Source organism: Gobius niger (genome assembly GCF_951799975.1).
Source record: "Gobius niger genome assembly, chromosome: 9".
NCBI classification, from domain to species: domain Eukaryota; kingdom Metazoa; phylum Chordata; class Actinopteri; order Gobiiformes; family Gobiidae; genus Gobius; species Gobius niger.
The window spans coordinates 14,102,175-14,123,969 of record NC_136860.1 but is presented as its reverse complement, the minus strand read 5'-3'; the positions used below and the strand labels follow the sequence as shown (position 1 = coordinate 14,123,969).

General features: G+C 44.2%; 1 protein-coding gene across 1 annotated transcript in view; it reads left to right on the top strand.

The window, feature by feature from the left end:
- Positions 1–21,795, top strand: part of gli2a (GLI family zinc finger 2a) — a 104,028-nt gene that overhangs the window by 44,154 nt on the left and 38,079 nt on the right. The window contains exon 3 of the mRNA XM_079562833.1: positions 11,308–11,413. Coding sequence (XP_079418959.1) covers positions 11,308–11,413 — 106 coding nt within the window. The remainder of the gene's footprint in view (positions 1–11,307; positions 11,414–21,795) is intronic.

Below are 21,795 nucleotides of genomic sequence, written 5' to 3'. Positions count from 1 at the left end.
TGCAGCCTTAAACGTTTCCATGCCATTTGGGATTGTTTTGAGGTTTTGACAATGTTTCTGAGGCACGATAAAGTGCAACTGGTTCGACTTTACATGATAGAACGCAAAGTGGTCAAGAAACATGAAAAAAATCTATAGTCTTCATACTATTTAGAGGAAAAAACTGCACCTAACTTTTGCCGAATGTCGAACTCGTGTCAAGGTCCGACAAGCTTTCAACACGGCAGCTTGTGACCCCACGTGAACCAGAAAGTCAAGCAATGTCAAGCCACGTTAGTCTTCAAATAGCCTCAAAGCTCAACGGGCTAAGTGCTTATATGAAATATAATGGAACAAAATGGACACGAGAATGAAAATAGTGGAAGCAAAACACTACCGTAAGGAAAGGGAAACCACATTCAAGAAAAACACCATCCAAAGTTAATAAAAGGGAAGTGGACCTTTCAGTGCACCTGGGGTAAAAACGGATTCAACAATGGCCACTACTGTTGAAGTGTGTGGCTATAGCTGAGAATTTGAAAATGAAGCTTAACGTGTTCGAGGAAAGCTTGAAATGTGCGCTCGAGACTCGACCAAAGTCAAACGTAGAGTGTGAAAAGTAGTGAGAACCATGGTGGTTAATGCTTTGGAAGCTACTGGCGAGCTTTAAAGAGGCTTTTGTTGAGTGCCAGGCAAGTCTTGATTATGTAATTGCCATAAAAGTAAATGGGATTTGAAGTGAATGGACTTGATTAGCTTTTCTGACTTTGGGTTTTGTGGAAGATGAATTGAAACTATTTCTGTCTTCCATTAGAGATTCATTCGAGATGACTTTACAATACTCTGTGAGACGAAAGGACCTTTACTGTTCTACAAGAGGAAAATGTTATGTACAGGAGCTTTACCATCAAGTCTGTGCGCTTTATTATGCACTATTTGAGTGTAAACGCGCAAAAATTAGCCTTGTTAGCAAGCTAGTTGTTACTGTTAGCATAACCGTGCGTGTACAGCTCTGCTTTGTCCTCTCAAAGTTGTGAAACATGCTTATAAACACCGTCCTCGTAAATATGCAAGGCCTTTCCTGCAGACTAGGAATAGATTTACGTTGAGCCAGAATTGTAAGAGAAGTTGCAGAAGTGCCATCATTTGCCTACAATACCATAATACTCACGAAACCAATACCCAAGTGACCGAAAAGTTCTGTGATCAAACTTGCTTCCCAATGATTGAACACCTCTTCCTGCCCGTATCCATAAAAGCGCCAGTCAGATCTCCGGGCCGTTCCCACCAGGCCTGCCCCCCTGACGTGACTCTCCTGTTGGGTGTCACGCGGGGGAAGCGGCCCGTTGGCTAATTTTATCGCACAATGCGTTGCGTCTGTCAGCGGCCGCGCGGTGACGAATGATTCCTTTATCTTGAGGCCTGTTGTTTGTTGTTGCTGAGTAATGTCCTGGTCGCTCGCTGCTGTCTCCAGAGCCCTCCGCCGCTCCTCTGTCAGCTGCCATGACCGCCTTCACCAAGTCTTACACAATGGAGATATACGCGGGAGACATGGCTTGTGTACAAATAGAACAGATACTGATGCCGCTTACCCTCGTAGGACTGTTGACGGCCTTTACTACCATGAAAGCTAAGGAGGGGGAAATGAAGTTATTTCTGAGTTGCAAATGGATTGGGACAAGGACAGTCGAAAGTCGAGATGTGGTGATGATTTTGTATTGTTGATGCTGCAATTGTTTATAGAATTGTAGACTACAATGACTTTCGTCTTGACCCGTCCCACCACCAGTGCCTCGTGGTCACCTCAGAAACAGTGGCCAGAGACCTATCTCCAGATCATGAGCCAGGATCTCGGTCAGTTACATCTAGTAGCTAGAGGATAAGAGTATCTTTCTTAGCTTAACAAAGGAAATCCATCCATCCATCCATCCATCCATCCATCCATCCATCCATCCATCCATCCATCCATCCATCCATCCATCCATCCATCCATCCATCCATCCATCCATTTTCTTCCACTTGTCCATTGCCGGGTCGTGGAAATCACATGGCACCAGCCCCTATGGCTCCTCCTGCAGGTGGTGGGTCCACGTAAGGAAGGCCTCATGATTCTAACCGGGCCTTTTGGTCTCTCATAAGAGACTTCTGAACCGCTCTTTGTCTGACCCGTCACCTAGGACCTGGCACGAAGACACCAACAACAGCGCTCCCAGGATGATTCGGGTGCTCAAACGCCTCCACCACGTTAAGGTGGCGGCTCATGGAGGGGATCTTTTCCCCAGTTCATCAAGTAAATGTACGTTTTAGAGCATTATTAGCTCATAAGAAGAAACTGGTTCATATGATCCAGTTAGACCCATTGACCTATCCCTAACCCCTAACTGCTAGAGGATTTTAATTCATTACAAATTTTGCAGTATTAATACAGTAGTATAATAGTATTTAGAATAAAATGTGTAGATTAAACAAAAAAGAACACAATCTACAAGTATGCTTCTCAAACTACACGCTAACTGGCTTGATATATCTACGTCCATCATTGTTATGTCTGTTTCGTAATAATTGGGTTAACCCCTTTGTTGACCTTAAGCCTCCTCCTCATTTCCTGTTTCCTTTGGTGCATCTTCACTGCTTCCTCCTTAACAGCCCGGAGAAATCGTCAATGGCTGCGTCAGAACCCATTCTTCAGGGCTCAGCTCCTCTGCCAGCACCTTTGACTGCATTATAGAAACACACATCTTAGCCTTTGACGATCACTTCTTCAGGGGTACATTGTTGTAGATCAACACGTTGTAAAATAGACTTTACAACTGTAAACAGTGTTCGCTGGTTTTATACATGACAAACCCTGATGGCGACAGATTTAGTTTTGAAGGACCTTTTTTCTAAAGTCTTTGCGCTTTTGATATTTTGGATTGGACACACAGACGTTCTCATTTACCCTGTTTTGAAAAACCGTCCCGCACTTCTGTACTCTTAAACCCCCGCAGTATTTGTGAACTAATACACAACAAACAACTACCTCTTTCTCCAGACTTTAAATGAGGGTAATTTGACCAAACGCAAAAAAGGCCTACTCTCTTTATCTGAAATCGTCGGAGAGAAACCAGAAAAGTGGAAGAAGAAGAGAAAAAAAAAAATCACCTGAGAACCATTGCAGCCGGTTTAGGGGCCCTCTGACCCATTTCACAGCTGTTTCTTGTTAGTGCTTTTAAAACAAATTCCCCCAGCGAGATGGTTTCCACGCAAGATCCTGCCCCGGAGAAGGAGGCCAGGACGGGACGATGGGACGGGATAGAGCAAGGGGGGGGGGGGGCTTTACGAGCGCCTTTGTACGTGTGTGTATAAACAGAACGGACTTAATGTTTCTATCTTATCATGGCAGATGACCCCAAGAACGTGAGGGAACGTGAGACGCTGTGCTGTGTTGGGGACACCGTTGAGGGCATAGGGCGGATTTTTAGGTTGAATTTGTCCCCACTTTTGAAATATTGCGACACAGTAGGTTCAGGACCAATCAATTTGTACATATTTCCAGCGTGATTGACCCTCTTCCCTCGCGCATCTATCTAAAACAAAGATTAGATAATGTTTATGCTATTTCGATCATAAAACTTTTTGATAAAGCCTGTTTGACAGGATTTGAGGTTCAAGCATGGGACCAATTAATATGGTATCCAGACTATCCAAAAGTTCTCCCTTTTGTTTAGAAGGATTTTTTCGTGGCTCGTAGCAGGCTTTATTAGACAAGACAGTTCAGGATGAAGAGTGGGGAGAGTTCAGCAAATTGTTAACATGAAAAATAGGTTTAAAATCCTTTTCCTGATTCACTCTAACGGTGCGAATTAGAAAATAGTTTGTCTTGTCAAATCCCCCTTCGTAGATACCAGTCGTCCTGCCGCTTTGATAAAGACCAGACCGTGTTGTCCATCCCAGGCCTCCTCCTTCACTCTGACCCAGGATAGCTCACTCTCCCCGGGGGGCGCCTCACCCCTGCCTGACCCCCCGCCCGCAACCCAACCAACCTCCCTTTTTTTTTTTTTTTTTTTAGATTGATGTGCACTGCCTTCCCTCGCTTCTTCCACACATTGTCCACTGTTTTAGGGGTATTTCCTCTTCTTAAAAAAGGCGTTAATTACCGCGCTGAGCTCGCAAAGCCGCCATGCCGTCATAAGGCCAATGAGGACGCTCTTTGTGCCGAGCTGGCAGCCCCGCCGTCAGCTGTGTCGGGGGGGGGGGGCAAAGGTCGCGCGGGAAAAAAACTGAGGGGGCCTTATTGAGTTCCCGCCGCTTGGAGTGACTTGGCCCGATCGGCGTGTTTGCACTTGGAAACGCGTGACTGATTGATTCAGTTAAAACAGTGCAATTTGCAGGCATGTGAATGGCACACTGCAAAAGAGGAGTATCTGCTTGAGTTGAGCTCATATTTACTCTCCAGGGTAAGCACTTTTCGAAAAACATTCCTCAACTCGAGATTAATTAGGTCCTAAACTCACTCATTTTGACGTATCTTTTTTTGCGCGGTGTCCAAACAGAAGTGAAAGCAGGTTTGGGAGCGCTCTCCACCACCGGCCATTACTTCTCCTCACACGTCCGGGGCTAAATTGGCCACCATTTTGTCCTGACAACACCCCGCCAATTACAAAGAGGCCGTATTAATTAGGTGATCAGGAGTACACCTGTGCTCCGGTGCGGCCCGGCGATAAATCAGCCGCCTGAGCTGCGGGCTGATTATCCCGACACCCCATCAGTCTTCAGAGAGGCCCATTCAGAACAACAACCACACGAGCGCCGAGAGGAGCGGGCCGCAACTTTGACTCTTTGAAACCTTTCCTGCACTTATTTACAATGGCTGTTAATGGGACATTACTGTAGTTAGTCAATTATGGGAATGACTATTTGGACCAATACATTTTCTTACATTTTTACTGTTAGACTTGCATAGCTTTACCTTACCTGGCTAACTTTTCTCAGGTGCCAAAAGCAAATAGTCTTTTAGATTAAATAGATTAAATAAATATATTTTGGATTTTAATATAAGGGACATTTGCCGCCCCAACATCCCAACCAAGTTCCAAGATGGGGTCGTTTCCTGGCCAAAATGGGACACTTGACAGCTTTGCAACCTCGCCACTGCAGGCAGCATTTCTTGCAAGTCTAATAGTGGCAGAGTTCAGTTTTGAGAGGCAGAGGAATCTTTTGTTCTCATCATTTTGTTATAATCAGGGAGATTTACGGGATAATAGTATGGGAGGACGGTGGGAAAGAGGGGTAAAATACAGTTTCGGGACAAACGGGACACTTGCTACATGATCGATGTAGCAAGTACTGGAAAAAGTATTTCCATGTACTGATATCAAAAATTGTTATAGCACTGCTGAAACCATACTCCTACCAGAACTTTTACCATGCTTTTGAGTATTGAACAGGACTGATGTGTTAAGATTTCATCATCGCCCACATTATAGCAACTTAGACGCCTCAATAATCGCGACCCTTTCCAAAGCGTACACTATTTTGTGACAGAGTAGATCATTACTCTTCCTCCACCCCTCCTCACCCTCCCTGGACGCCCATTTTACCCTTAACGCCCTTAAGTACCGCCGGCTAATGGTTGGTCCGGGTGAGGCGAGGTCTTCCCCGCGCCCGGCCCGCCGAACAATTATCCGTCCCGGTGTTTCGGCGGTGATGGATCGTCATGGCGGCGGTGGGTTTCGGCGAGCGTTGCGTTTTGATTGGCCGAGGCGGGACTGCAGATTTGACAGAGACTGATGCCGGTGGAGTGAAGCCAGCTGCGTCTTTTAGTGGGATCTGTAAACAGGCCGGGGGAAAGGGAAAGCATGGCCCGCTGTGGTGATACACAGTACACCTGGGGTTGCGGGATGGCGATGGATATTCGAGCAAAGCATGGTGGTTGAGTGGTTAGCAATCCTGCCTCAAGGAGCAAGATTGTCTTGGTTGGCGTACTCCAAATGTTCCTTCGTGGACAATCTAGTGGACCTTCTCCTCTGCATAAAACCCCTCCGCCTTGCTCAATATAACTTCTCTGAGTGATTTTAGCTACTTCCAGGTTGCCGTTTCACTTTTACAGCCAATAATTGGTGTTCCGTGTTAGGCTAGTCTCTTCTCATCAGCCTGACTGCCGTTGGAAACAAGCCAGCTGTTTTCAATGAAGAACTCCCATAAAGTCACTGCCCACTGCATTCCCCATGGTTTGGAAAACAGTTAGCCGCTAGCAAAGCATAGCTATACTCCTATCAAGATAATGCCACTTTGCTAATTTGGATTGATCAGATGCGCCGCTTGAGGACTTTCTGAGCTTGCGTGCTTTCTCAGATTCTGCAGTTCCTTCGCAAAGACATTGCTTCCGTGAGGCCGTCCGTAACGTCGCTGGGAGATGGCGACAGAGGGATTAGCGGCTTACGACGTTGCCATCTCTGAAAAGGAAGTCTTAACGGAGCGGCACCGGGCCTCTTAACGGCCCCTTGGGGAGGGAAAGACGATACCGGTTTTATTGATAGAGGGGATTGTGGGCGCAAGGTAAGTGGATTAGGGACAGTGGTCTTTGGGAAAACACGGGGAGGCCGCGCAGGAAGTTCATTAGGTCCCGCAGCGAACTTGGGATAGCGTGCGGCGGCGTGCACTTCAAACGATTAAGTCCTGCGGATGAGGGAAACTAGCTGCAAAGTTGTGGACTGTAAAAGGTCGAGTGAGAATGTTGTAATTCACGGAGAGGCAGATGTTTGACATTTTGGGAAAGCGAAATGTGCACTGGCGGTGGGTTCATTTAGGCTAGACTCAGATTTACAGTTGGTCCCCCTGAACTGAGTAAGCGTTCTGAACGGTAATCCTACCTAATCTTGTTTTTATTATGTTATGCATTGTATGTAAAAGTATGAAGCAACTATTGAGTACTTTTGTTTTTATAGCTGAAGTGCTTGTAAAAAAAACAGCTCTAAGTTTTAATCAATGAATCAATGCGAGCCTGTAGCGTGCTTCTTTGACAGAGAAAACCCATGCACTCGAGCGCTTGTGTACAGCCGCTGCTGGCACGCCGCCGCTGTGTAGTTAGGACAACATCCAACTTTTTTTTTTTTCCTGCTGGAATTTCCTGTCTACCATGACCCCTCCCTTCACCACTCTCTCTCTCTCTCTCTCTCTCTCTCTCTCTTGCTCCTCACTCCTCTCCTTCAACTCCTACCATGACAAAGACTTTTTTTTTCTTTCTCTCCTCCAAGCGTATTCTCGACCCGACCCGGCCTCTCAGGGTATTATTATGGAGGTCTGAGTACTTCCTCTCGGACATGAGCCCACTCCAGATTGTACTTGATCACGCGCCTCAGTAGGATGTAATAAGCAAATGCAGTTTCCTATACTTACTCCAATAGACCATTAGTTAACATGGGGTCGCCTGGTATTGTATTTGTAGTGTCGGTGCTGGGTACACAATATGATACATAGGATACAATCTTCACCAGAGTACAGTTAACACAGTTGTTGTTGTTTTTTTACTCTACATAGACATTTTTGTGATGATATTATTGATCCTTGGGCACAGGAAGTGACATATGAAGAAGCTGAATTTACACAACCATATTAGAGGTCCATGGATCCCTCTGTCTGTTACAATATTAATGGAACATCTAATGCCTAATGGTTCCTAAAGCAGCGATATAGTTGCAACGATATGGACGGCAACGCATCATACAAGGGGGAAGAAACCTCTCATGGAAATCCCAATTTTTCCCTCTTTTTAGCCGTTTTCTGGCAGACAATAAACATTTTGTCACACACAAATATCGTCAAGCCAAAATTGTGCCCATATTGATGTTTTGTCACAGCAAATTGCGAAAAAAAGGCACTCGTTGCTAACGTTAGCATATGTAGCATGAAGCTAGCGTAACTTCCCGGTTCGTTTTTTTATGTATTTATGGGCCGTTGAACAACTTTGCTCCTCTCCATGTTTCTGTATCTTTATTTAGTAGAAAAGTATAGTCATGATTCAGCATTTGTTGAAGTAATGGTGGAGTAATGGGAGGAAGTTCAGTTTATTCCTCTTTGTTTTCCCCCTCTGGCTGCGTCGAACAAGACCATATATGGGCAGTCTTTCCTTGCGAGACCACAGAAGTTCTTCCACTCTTTGAACAACCACCATGTCGGGGCTTTTGTGGGCGGGACTGAGTCATCACGGGCCTCTGTCAGGTCTTGCGTTGCAACTACTGGGTAATTAGTTAGTTAGTTTAGTAGAAAGTCAATTCACATTCATTAGATAAGGCTCATCATCCCTGTAACCTTTTGTATGCAAAATTAGCTTTTAAGTGGTTAGCCCCCACGCTCAGGTCAGTCAATCAACTATCTGTTTATTTTGTTGAACCTTAGGCCCACATGGAAGCGCTTTTCCATCAATAAACAGGATGTGCTGTTGTCTCAAAGTGAAAGTATTTGTGTCTTGGATGCCACGTCCAAAGGGGATTAACGAAAAAGTCACGGATCGGTGTAGTGCGCTCCGGTCGCGCACCTCTCCTGATTTGCCCCAGCAGCAGCTCAGGAAACAATGCAGCTGTCTGGGTGATGGAAAGGCCTGCTCAGCCCTTTATCGCCTCCACACCCACAGATGCTATAGACCACAGAATCTTCAAAGTCTTTATTTTAGACTGGGCAGTTAAAAAAAATCGGTCTCAGTATCATCGTCGTTTCATTTTTCACATAGTATTGCAGCACTCAAATCCCCATTAACCAGTGCCCTTTTTTTTTTACTTTTCAAAAGGCCCCTCACTGGCTCCACTTCAGTGTCTTCCCATCTTTGCCCCATCTTGTCCCACTCCTCCCTTCTCGCGGCGATGCCAGGACGTTCGAACTTTGGGGGCGCACCTCCTCAGACAAATGCCTGAACTTCTGGCTCCACTTGTGAAACAAAGCTCACGGTTCTTTTCCTCCCCAGCGTTCGGTGCCCCTCTCTCATTTCACCTCAAGGTCTCCTCTTTTTTTTTTCGAGGTCTTTTTAACTCGCAAAAGTCGCCTCGGGACCGGTCGCCTGTCTCCGTCACAAAGGCGAGGGCGGGTCACTGGCCGGGGTCCAAGCAGGCAGGCATAAATCGCCGACATAGAGGCGAGAGACAAGACAGGGGCAGACAGACTTTGACAGAGTTTTATGGGCTACTTTGACTCCGGGGACATGGTTCTATTAAAACATATGCAGGGGGAACTGTTAGGCCTTCAAGACTGATTTCACCTTGGGGCTTTGCAAGTATGAAGGTATAATTTGTCAGCAATCTTTTCTTGTAAAAATTCCAGCGGAAAACATATGCCGCTTGTCCCCAAAGAATGCAAAAAAAAAACTGGGATCTGTGATAGAATTTAACAAGCTTGCTCGAAATTATTTCTCCTTTAACATACCATATCAGTGTGTTATCAGTTTGTTATTAACTTATCATAGCAGCAGTGCCAATCCTTAGCATCTCTTCTTTTTTGTCTTGTGAGAAGTGTTTTAAATGTTACTGTATACTGTTTATCAAGAACACGTTTGTCCAGGTATGTTCTATAATAGCAACAACGTTCAACTTTATTGCACTTTGCCTTTGACCCATAACTAATCATTGTATTTTGCTGCAATACCAAGTATCGACACTTAATCAAGTATCGCCGTGCTTTCAATGCTTGTGTTTGGAAGTATTTTTATCATGCACTCCTTTGTTTTGCAGCAACAGCACTTTGTTGCATTTTGGGTTACGGCACTTTTAAATCTTAACACTTCAGTAAATGTGAAATGGCGTTTGGTTTATAAACTTTGCACACGTATCTGATCGTGACAAAAGTGGATCGTCCCAGTTCAACTTATAACCAGTGCCCCAGGGCGACCTGCCAGCAGCGGGCACCCATCCCTTGATCTTGAGGCGAGGTCTCGGTCACGATTACCACAATGGAAGCTAGGGCTGGACGAAATGGGGGGGAAAAAAAAAAATCACATTCATAATTGTTTTTTTTCTCATATTGATCCTCCATTGTCTCGTCCAAACTCCAAAAGTTCTGTTTCTGCCAAAGAAATGGCTGCACACCTGATTATAAAGACCCATGATGATTATCGGGATTGACCAAAATCGATTAGCCAAACTTCGAGTAATTGTCCAGCCCTACTGCAAGTTATTATAGCCGACTGTGCATGTTGTGAGGGGATGGAGGAAACACAGCTAGACATGGCGAGAACATGCAAACTTACCACAGAAAGGCCCCCCTGCCTTGTCCGGGGATCAAACCCAGGACCTTATTTGCTAAGAGACAAGGATTCTAGCCACTCGTCCTCCATGCTACACAAGCACACAACAATACGAATAATGCTAAAAATGCAAATCTGTTTAAAATGTGTTCTAGTCGAAAGCTAGCATGAGTATCGAAAAATATCTTGTTTCCAATGAGGTTTCTCCGCAGGAAACGGCGCGTCCTTTGTATTGAGGCCCAGGTGTTGTCATTGTAACGGGGCAATCATCACGTCGTTTGGATTAGCCTAGGTAGATCTCCCCTCGGGGCGGGCGGGTATCCTTCAGAGATCTCCATGCCCAGAGGCTGCGACCTGTTCAGAGGTGGCACAAAGACACACATTACTGCCGCTTAACCCTGATTGAGCCTTTTGTCCTGCTGACTGGGGTTAGCATGTTGACGCGGTGCCATTTTGTGCTCCAAATTGTGATGGGATTAAAGATGACTGGAGGCAGCTGTTTGCTTAAGAAAGTGAGGAATTTGAAAAGAGGCAACAATGAAACTGTAGATGAGCAACTTCATAATAGCCTGCTCAATATTGTGGCGAAGGTAGAACTCGGTAGAACTGCATTTCCCCGATTCTCATAAATTGCACTAGTAGCCAAATCCGCGCCCCGTTTCTCATACGATCGGCTTTGTTTACTTGCTTTAATCCCGGTTTGAACCACCCCCCGCTGAGATTACAAGACAGTGACTTTTAAATGTCGTTTCTAATAAGACCCCGGCCTCCAGACATCAGACCATTTACTGCAGGAAACCGTGCGTTCAAGCGTTCTTCGCCTGACACATAAAACACATTTATTATAGCGTTAAACCCGCTCCGGTCCTATTAGATACACAGTCATTAATAGGCATTTAGAACTTGGGGGCAAAAATCGGAGACAGCCTACAAGGGCCCAATTAATGGGGCATTACGGGAACTGTAAAGTGCTAGCGTAGCGTGCCATGCTGTGTCATAGGAGCTAGTCACGAAACCATGGCGTGAATGTAAAAGTCCATTGACAGGAATGACTGGGCTTTTTCTTGTTTTGTTTTGTGTTAAAATCTAATCTTTTTGTCTTCTGGCATCCACAGGTGGTCATCCCCTCTTCCCCACCTTCCACACGCCCATCCCCATAGACATGAGGCATCACGAGGGACGCTATCATTACGAGCCGCATCCACTGCACGCCATGCACGGGTAAGTGGCGAGGACATTGTGGTGTGATTGACTGAAAACTTCTTAATCAATTGTGTGCATTACTTCTACTTGATTTGAGCTTTTATAGTTACTGCTAAGGGGGGAAAATGGCTACTCTGATAGGAAACCTGTTCCTTAAAGGGGCTAGATGCAAGTTGGCCATTTTATAATCACTACTGCCACCTCAGGTCATACTTGTAACTGCACCTTCTATATTAAGCTCGTGCATGACAGCAATTCGGACCCGAAGCAACAACTTTTTGAGTGACAGTGCAGGATTTTAGAGGCAGTTGTGGTGAACAGGTCTGGGCTCATTCTACACATTAGGACATGGCTGGAACATATTGGGGGAGGAAAATACATATTTTTGACATTTTTAAACTCTGTATACGTATAGTCCCTTTAATAGCTTCTTCTTGTCACAATTGCGACTGTGGCTCAGTTGGTAGAGCGGGTCATCTCATGCACACTGTCGTTGAGTCCTCCACCCCCCTTACTTCCAGTGTATGCGTACATTGGTGTATGAATGAGAGTGTGAATGGGTGTCTGGTTCCTTGCAGCAAAAGTGCTTTGGGCTTGATGAAGGTAGAAAAGTATAAATAAATAAGTATATAAAGAGACCATTTACCAATCTGTACAAAAATGAAGCAGCATGGTTTCAGAAAATAAGCGTGAATAAAATAAAAAAAAGAAAGAAAAAAAAAAACTCATTCTGTGGAACATTTGAAGTTATACACTGCAAAAAGTAAAGTAAAATTTTCTTGATATAAATACTTTTGTCCTTGATTTGAGAGACTCATTTTAAGAAATCTGTCCATGGGTTAAAATTATGCATTTTTCCTCCCCCTACATGTTCCAACAATGTGCTAAGGTGTAGAATGAGCTCAGACCTGTTCACCACAACTGCCTCAAATATCCTGCACTGTCACTCAAAAAGTTGTTACTTCCGGTAAGTGCTGTCATGCACGAGCTTAATATAGAAGGTGCAGTTACACGTGTGACCTGAAGTGGCAGTAGTGAGTATAAAATGGCCAACTTGCATCTAGACCCTTTAAATTAATAAAAAAAAGGACCAATGCACTCAAAACTAAATTAAAAATCTGAATTTACTTGAAATAAAACTGTTGCTGTTTTATCTTAATTTACATGTAATATCTTAAATAATAGCCCCATGAAATTGGACTCTCAAATCAAGGACAAAAAGTACTTATTTAAAGAAAATGTCACTTCAAGATTACTTTTGCCGTGTTGTAAGACAAACTTTACTGTAGCGAAATGCTGATGAGCAGACATGCCCCACATGCTCACTTAGACACAGGCAATGCTCAATGACTCCGTCTTTTTAAGATATGAACAAAAAGCCTATAATGTCCAAGTTTAGCAATGTTTCTTATCTTTCGTTTCCTCTAAAATAGTATTATGTTTTCTACTTGTCAGTGCCAAGGCCTCAACAAAACAGCTCTGGTCCAAGTTTAAAGAGATGAAAGCCAGGCAGGAACCACAATCACAGTGAATGGAGACATGACGCATTAGCACTGATACCGCGCTATGCTAACATTTCCTCTGTTACCGACTATTTAGCGTTTTGGAGCAAGGCTTGGAGGGCTTTCTGGCACTGGCAGCAACCAGCTGTAAAACCGTGCCAAGGCATGTTTCTCTCAAAGGACGATTTCTGTTGTGAAGGGGAACTAAAGACTTAAAAAGAAGGATAGCGGTTCAAAGTCACATCTGAAAAATATTGCAGTGGTTTGAATTTGCGACAGAATTCATCATCATTTGTGCTAAGTTGAAGCTAATGTATCCTCATAATACTATTTAATGATAATATAAACAGCCGCATTTACTACTTTATCAGTACTTACAGTTGCCATGACTTCCTCTAATCTTCCACTATTACTGCAATTGGAATTGTCAGGTTTACTCAGAAACATTTATCATAAGAAAAGTACCTAAGCAGCAAAGTTAAGTAATATTCATTTCAGAAATGTGTTCAATAAGTTTCCAGGCGTTTGCAAGTTTAATCGAATTCCGTTGTGCTATTTTGCTCCCTATCTAGGTTGCCAGTCTAGTTTTGCAACTTTTGTCCAAACCTGACCTACTTACTGTTTATTTTTCTTAGGTTATCGAGGCGGCCATTACCATACCAACATGGCCGCCCTCCCCCTCCTCCTTTTGCTTATCTAAAATATTTGAATCCAGCAGCGTCCGGAAGGGAAGCCGGGGAGTAAGATCAATAGAGGTTTTGCGCGAACTATGCTGTTACATTTAAATTCAGCAGGATCAGGTGATACACAGCGCAGTCAGGGCTATTCATCACCCCCAAAAGCAGTAGAAGAAGAGGGGGGGGTGTTGCCGCGGCGCCCAGTTTGTTTTGATTAATGTGATGCAACTCTGACAGTGCGCTACCGCTAATTCATCAAGACCTTGATCTAGCTGTCGTTCCCCCCGGCGCGCGCCAAATTCACCTAATTACGGCGCGGTGAAGGCGCAGAGTCGCCCGATTGTCAAGCGACGCACCTCGCTCTTCATCACTTCTTTCCTTTTTTTTTTTTGGTACGTAGATCGTAACGAGGGCCGCGGGTCGCTCCGTCATACCTGCCAGAAGGAGTATGTGGGTTTGATTTGTCTTCATTGAGCTTAGCGGACGGGAGGAGACAAGGATGAGGCGGCGCGGTGTCGGGAGCCGAGCTAGTTTACATGCACAATGTATGGCAGATAGGGATGCATGTACTGTATATGTAAAGTGCAAATAGGTGGTGGGGAAGAAAGAAACTGTACTTTTGTGTAGATAGTATGGTTGTAGTAAGTAAAGAGAGTTCAACTTTTGACAAATGCTTGTTTGGCTCTCGAGAGCAATTTTAAAGCAGTACTAAGTAACTCTTCCCCCTAGAGGCCATAAGCGCAACTGCAGGTGTCGTAGCAAGTTACGATTTTTTTAACTTATCGTCTTGGAGAGTAAATACTACGCTGACAGAAAAGGCAAAGGGAGAGAGGGATATTGTGCATCCAATTATACAACGGAAATATTTTTTTTCACTAAAACTTGGCTGTAAATACTGTTTAAAGTGACGTTAGCCCGCAGCTAGCTTTGCCCGTTAGCCTGTTAGCTTCTTCTTCGTGATTCCATTAGTGTGTATTGCTCTCTCCGGACCGGTGGCAGTCAAGTTGCAAACATGGTTTTCTGGCCAGAGACACCAGGGGGAGATGAAAGACCCTCCAATCATCCCATAAACACTTGTATTACCCCCACAGGGACTACGGAAAGGATTTATTAAGGTAAACACGTTACTTAGTACTGCTTTAAATGAGCGGAGAACACATAGGCTCATTTAAAAAAGTCAAGAACTAGCATTTCTGTGGTTTTTCCTTGTGTCAAATGACATCTCATTCCTTGTTTGATACATTCACACTTTTACGTGTCCATCAAGCTGCAGTATCTTGCTAAGATACTCTTTTATGAGGTTGTATTCGCTGCGAAGCGTGTGAGAACCACTCCTCTATAAACATCATTACTTGCTTTGGGTTGTTTTTTTGTTTTTTTCCCAGCATGGCCTTCTAACAGCCCACAACCTCATTTCAGCTGCGCTTTTCTCACCTAAAATCCTTAGTGTTAACATGAGTAATGAGAAAAGCAGATCCGCGCCTCATCCTAATTGGCAAAAGTTGAAAAGTTTGTTATTTTTGTCGCCACATTTCCAAACGAAGCCACACCAAAGCTGCTGAGATTGACTTAATATTTTGTCTTTAAGTCTTTGCAGTTCGGTTTAGCCTAAAAAGCTCGGTGGATACTTAGGGCTCCCGTGATTGGTTGTACCCGACAGACATGTTGTTATCTTGTTTCGGCTCCAAAAGTGGATGCTCCCTCGAGTTCCAGCCTGGAATGCGGGGCGACTTTAGACAAGAGACCCATCAATCAAAGACGGCCGCCATGTTGCAAATCAATGGCAACAATTTTCACGCTCTACCGCGAGGTTTTGAAAGAGGTTTCTTGCCCTACGAAAGAGACTTGATGGTATGTGACAGCTCACCGCACGGCAAATAATAGTTAGCATCGGAGTACATTATCCCGTCTTCGGACATGCTAGGGGGCCGCGGAAGGTTCTCAGGTTGTGTTTCGCCAAATCCTGGGACTGGAAACTGCGCTAGGATGTGAGGTAACGTTCCCATGTGGGGTAGAGCGGTGATTCATCTTGATCGCCACGGCAGCCCAGAAGTAGAGAAAGGAGCATGTCATATCATAATTCATCCTGCTACCACCACGGGCCGGTAAGGAAAATGCCAGAGAGGCAAATAGTAACTTGTTGGTCAGCGCGGAGGGGAGAGGGACTTTAGTGAGAGAGTTGTTAGTTCACCTCGAGTTTGACAGGAAAGTGTTGAGACTCTTCTGTTGTTTGACCAAATAAAACTTGGGTAAATATACAACAATAATGACAATACCAATAGTTAGTTAAGTTGAAATCATGACAAACACTGAACTTTCTCACATGTTCAAGTTACCATCAGGGCCCAACCGATATGGATTTTTGGGGTTCGATACCGTTACCGATATGAAGGCCGATATTTTTAATCTCTTAAATAGCCTAAAGTTAAGCATTTATTATAATAGTAAAGTTTTCTATCATAGAAATATATAGAAATATCGGTCGACCAATGTGGGGACTGCAGATGGGAATTAGCATAGTGCTAAATCTGGTACAGCCATCTTTTTAATGTAACTGCACACTGTCCTTTCAATAAACTAAACTAAACAATTATCGGGTATTTTGATTAACCGATGCTGGTATGCACCACTGATATTTTTGGCCACTTTTAGAACTGTCTATAATCCTGTGTACGAAGCTTCTAAATGTGTCAGTTTTGAACTGTGACAGCAGGGGGCGCTGTATAGCAGTTAATTCAGAGGCTTGTTTGAAAGACACAAATCAATAGATTCCAAAACAAAAAAAACGATAAGTCTCTATCTCTTATGGTTCCGAAATTATACTCAAAACTTTATAAAACTAAACAAAACTAAAATATGTAAAATAGGGGTACAAACAATTGTCCTTTCTGAGGCCTAGGAAGTTGTGGGAGGGCTCATATTAAAGCTCTGACTGAGCTCTTTCCGGAAGTCTCTATCACTTTTGGTCCAGGAGATATTGGCCTTTTTACCGGCTGATTTTGACCGATAACCAATATTGAAAATATCGTAATATCAGGCCGGCCGATATATAGGTTGGGCCCTAGTTACCATTCGTTAAATCTCAATCAGATGGAAAACCTTATTGATTATCACCTAATCTGCAGTATGATAACATTATGCCATATGAACGAATGACTCATTCCAGACTAATCATACTGGCTCTTGATTATTGCTCAGTTTAGCGAGAATGTGCCTTGTGATCTTCTGAATTCCACTCCGTCTCTATTTTAAAAACACGGAAGCTCCAACTATCGCAATCACAGTCGCCCACTCCGATCATTTTGCAACACTTAAAAACCTACTCATCACATCCATCAACAACACCTATTTGTTTGCTCGGCCCGCCGTCAAACCGACATGTCGGCACAAGGGTCCTTCGAGCCGGCAATAAATCTCCCACTGTGGAGTGTATCTGAGGTTGTGATAATACGGTTTGAATTTACTGCGCCGGTCTGTCAGGAGGCTTCTAAATAACAGTGCTGTGTGGCAGGTACCATTATTGAGGCCTTGTCGATCCACCCTCGGCCTGACAAGATGTTACATGAAGTCTGGCTGTTTTGGAGTCAGGGAGGTGGGGCAGGGAGAGCTCAGAGGGCCATTGGGAGCTGTCTCTTCATCAGCGGCCTGCCATTTAAAAGCTCTTCCATCATGTTTGGAGCACTTTGGGTGGCTGACAGTGCACTTAACTAAGAGTCCAGACGTACTTTCTGACGCGAGAAATGGATTCAGATGTCAAAAATAGGTAAGATGTCATGAGTTGGGAAATGTCGCTGTTTAGAATGTTTAGTAAATAGAAGTGATATATGGTTGTGTAGGCTTTCAGAGTTACAAGACTTTCCCATTGTTGATAAAAGATCTTAAGCTATCATCTGTACTTGGTTGTTTTAGTGTAGGGGACTTTCCGCCTCTCACCTCATAAGACTTACTCCCTCCTAGCATAGCAGTGTAAATACAGCCTGCTGCTAAGATGTTACTAGTTGCTGATGAAACCTCTTGAGGTGAGAGGCAAAACATCTAGTACAGATGTCAGTGGAAGAACCTTTTTCAACAACATTTACAATGGACTTAATGAAAGTAGCACATCCAGGAAATACCATGTTGTGACCGCAAAAATATATTTTTATGTTACGATTATCGCAAAACTTAATTTACCCAATGCATCAATATGTGTATGCAGAGAAAAAAAGCCAATACCCAGACTGTTCCCACGCCGACTTTAATGCTCCTATAAATGTCTCTTCACCAAATCATTTTCTTCAAGTGCTTAAACCAACTTCCTTCTGATTTTCGTCAGCCACTTTTACTTCATCCAAGCTCGGAGCATCCTGGCGCCGACTGAACTCAGACGCAGCGCGCCTTGGCCGCGCTCCATTCTTCTCTCTCATCTGTCTGTCTTTCTTTAAATCGCTGCTAATCATCCCGCGAACCCTCTCCCCTCCCCACTCCGAGCCTGCCAGCCGCCTAATGTACACGCTCTGAGGTATGCACTTAGTCACAGGGTTACTCATGAGCAAGACAAGCCATGCCACGTCTCCCCCATCACTTTTTCTCACAGTGTAACAATGGGAGAAACAGCATGTAATCACGCAGGGATCGACATGCAGGCAAATAGCAATTACACTGTTGGAGGAGTGAGGGTACTTACTGGAGTGGCAGCGGAGTTGTATTCGTTTGTGTTTTCGTCTTGATTAGGCGAATGTAGGGATTGGGCAGGTAGTCGTACGCCAGTTTTATTACCTGGCATAAGTAATAAAGAATGTCTCAAAGGAGGAATGAGTAGCTGTTGTAGCACTTTGACAAAGAGGTGTAGCCATTGCTGTCCAATCAAAATATCATATTTCAATGGTCACAAATGCCACATCAATAAAGCTACATTTTTAAGCTTATACCAGGGGTGTCAAACATGCGGCCCGCGGGCTTGATCCGGCCCGCGAGATGATTTAATCCAGTCCCTGCCCCTGTAGAGCTTAAATTCCAGAGTATGTACAAAGAAAGTAAGTCTCTAGCCCATTCCTGTGCGGAGCTATGATTTTTTAAAGAATAACCAGAATGCTCATTCTAGCCACTAGGGGGCATTAAATAAAAAAAAAAACATGAAAGAGTTCCACACGTGTCCAGCAGAGGGCACTGACATAATAAGAGCGCTGGATATGAACAACGCATTATAGCCACGTGGTAAATGGACAGTCTGCCCCAGGACGGCTGTGGCTTCAAGAACAGCTTACCACCACTGAGTGTGGAGTAAGTGAATAATGACTACTATGTAGTACTTTGAGGAACTTGTGACATGGGCTTGTAAAGTGCAATACAAGTGTATGCCGTTGTTATTAATGAAGCTACAGTTAAGTTGGGGCTTTGACCAAATCACGGCTTATTATTATTCATTTATTGGGAAAATGTTCTCTATTATATGCAACCCGCGACCCCGGGGTTTTACTGTCCATTGCTTTTGTACACAAAGCTTGCTAATGCTGTACTTTAGACTAGACTTTCTTTACTTGTTTGACCAACTTTTTCCTCAGTGTCCATTTCTAAATCAACTGTACAGAGACAAAGCATTAATGATCCGTCTCGATTGTGACGCTACAATGAAGTTTAAATCACAGAGTGAAAACTTACACAACTCCCTTTAAACACAGCCTTTTCACCGTGATACATTTTAAACAGTCCACTTTTGTTCAATAAATCAGACACAAAGGCATGTCTAGACAATGAAAACATGTCTTTATTTTATCCCAAACTTCACTTTTGGCCCTTCGCTCACCCCTTACACTGCTCTTTGCATAGACATAAACACTCCTATTTTGAAGTTTGAAGTTATTGCAGCTCCGCACTACAAAGCTAGCATGCCACATAAGGTGCTAAGACGGAAGCTAAATTTTCCCATGTTAGTAGCTATCGTGGATTTATGCGCAAAAACAACATGGTCCGCATTTGCAGACCTTAATACAACAATGCTAAGCGCAGACAGTTGGAGCAGGTGTTTCCAATGTACTCCCCATTCATTTAACTGTGAAGGCGTCTTGTGTCATAGCGGGATTTGTCTTAGCGAGACCAAAGAACATGTCCGTCTAAGGGCACTACAGCCGAAGATCAAGGTTTCCCTAACCCAGCGGAGCAAAGGAAGATCCAAATCTGTCACCGCCATGCCAGGCTGCCAGTGTGTTGCCAGGCCGGTCCGATAGAAGCGCGTTTTTGTGCATGGGCAGTCTGTTTCTTCTCACTTCTGCCCCCCTCCCATGCCAGAACAGAGGGCTCTTTATGGCTGTTTGTAAAGGGGAAGAGTGGTTCCCGATGAAAATTGGCACATGGACAAGGCCCGCAGTCTGCTTACTGGAAATGGAGCGAAGAATATGGTTGGCTGGATTGGTTTGGATAGTGCGCGGACGGTGCAGGTCAGGCATAGCGCTAGATCTTAGGACTTATTATGCTGATTGATTTTGGGGGGGATTTTAACCATGTTGTGTCGTTGTTCCATCGCCAAAAGACCTACCTGAATTTGTTTTCTGCTCCATTCATACATGTATTTGAATCCATTGTCTCAAGAAATACCCTCCAACTTACTTAAAGTACATACACTTCTTATAACTAGAGGTCGACCGATACATTGGGTCGATATTTGGGTATTTTACAATATTTGCCGGCTAATATCTCTAGAACTGAAAGTGATGTGGAAAGAGCACAGTCAGAGCTTTAAAATGAGCCCTCCCACAATTCCCTAGGCCTCAGGGGTGCGGAGAAACATCGCAGTGAAAATCGGTCACAGGTTTGGACACCTCGGATCGTATTTACATATGGCTATGTTGTTTTGATTATGATATCAGAATCATAAGAGATAGAGACTTATAGTTTTTTTGTTTTGGAATCTGCTGAGCTCCCTCTAGTACCTACAAAATGTAAATATTTCAGCAGCCCTATGCCCCAATAAAGCACCCCCTGCAGTCCCAGTTCAACACTAACACATTTTACACTTTAGGAGCACTATAGACAAGACAAAATCGGCATCAGCCTTTGAAAAACCCATATCGGTCGACCTCTACTTATATGTTGTTTAAAATTCACTCGAACAGAAGCCTGACAAGCGAACCTTAGTTAGTTTATTACCAGCCCCGATTGAGTGAGTTTGAAAGGCCATAACTGGAAAAACTCGCAAGGCCGATGCCAAAAATTGCGGCTGCCAGCGGTGGGAGCCGCATGCATAAACAGACATTTGCTGCTGGAGTGTTTGCACAAGCTGCTTTTGTTTTTCGGGGCACTTTGTTCAAGACTGTGTTACCGTAAAGTGGTCCGTGCCGGATTCATTCATAAACACGCTAACGTCACATCCCCGCTCTGCGCACAATGACGTTTTTAATCATAACATTGTGTTCTGGGGTCTGGATTTCTTGTTCTATTGTATGTTCAGCGGAGCCAGTTCTTTTTAAAGGAACAGGCCACCGTTCTTCCATATTGAGATATGTTCTTACCTGAGCTTAGACGAGTTGATATGTACCTGTCTGGTCTTTGTGTGTGCCCGTGGAAGAGCTTGGTCACTTCTAACTTCACCCCCGTTTGGAGCTGTAGGAATATACTGGGAGAGGCCAAATGCTAACAACATTTTGGGTCGTTTTGCGTCACTGAGGGCACACAGTTCTTCCATATTTTGATATTTTCTTACCTGAGTTTAGACGAGTTGATGTGTACCTGTCTGGTCTTTGTGCGTGCCCGTGGAAGAGGGTGGTAGCTTCCAACTTCACCCCCGTTTGGAGCTATAGGAATATACTGGGAGAGGCCAAACACCATCTTTGGTTGTTTTGCGTGACTGAGGGCACGCACAAAGACCAGACAGGTACGCATCAACTCGTCTAAGCTCAGGTAAGAACATATCTCAGTATGGAAAAACGGTGAACTATTCCTTTAAGAGATTTACAATTGTTCTTAATGTATTTTCTCAATCCCCAAACACGAAGTCCTTATACACACAGAAGACCGCTCAGCTCTTCATTTCTATAGCACTTAAACATAAACAATGCTATAGGAAACAACAATCATCCTGCTTTTTTTATCTGGTGCACACAGCAGAGTATCTACTCCTGTTCTTGGCCCAGACATCTATGTTACTCATATCCTCCGAGGCCGCACTTCTCGCAGGTGTTCCTACCACACACTGCGCGCCCGAAAGGCCTCTTATCAGAGCAGCACTCGCTCGGCACGGGCTCCT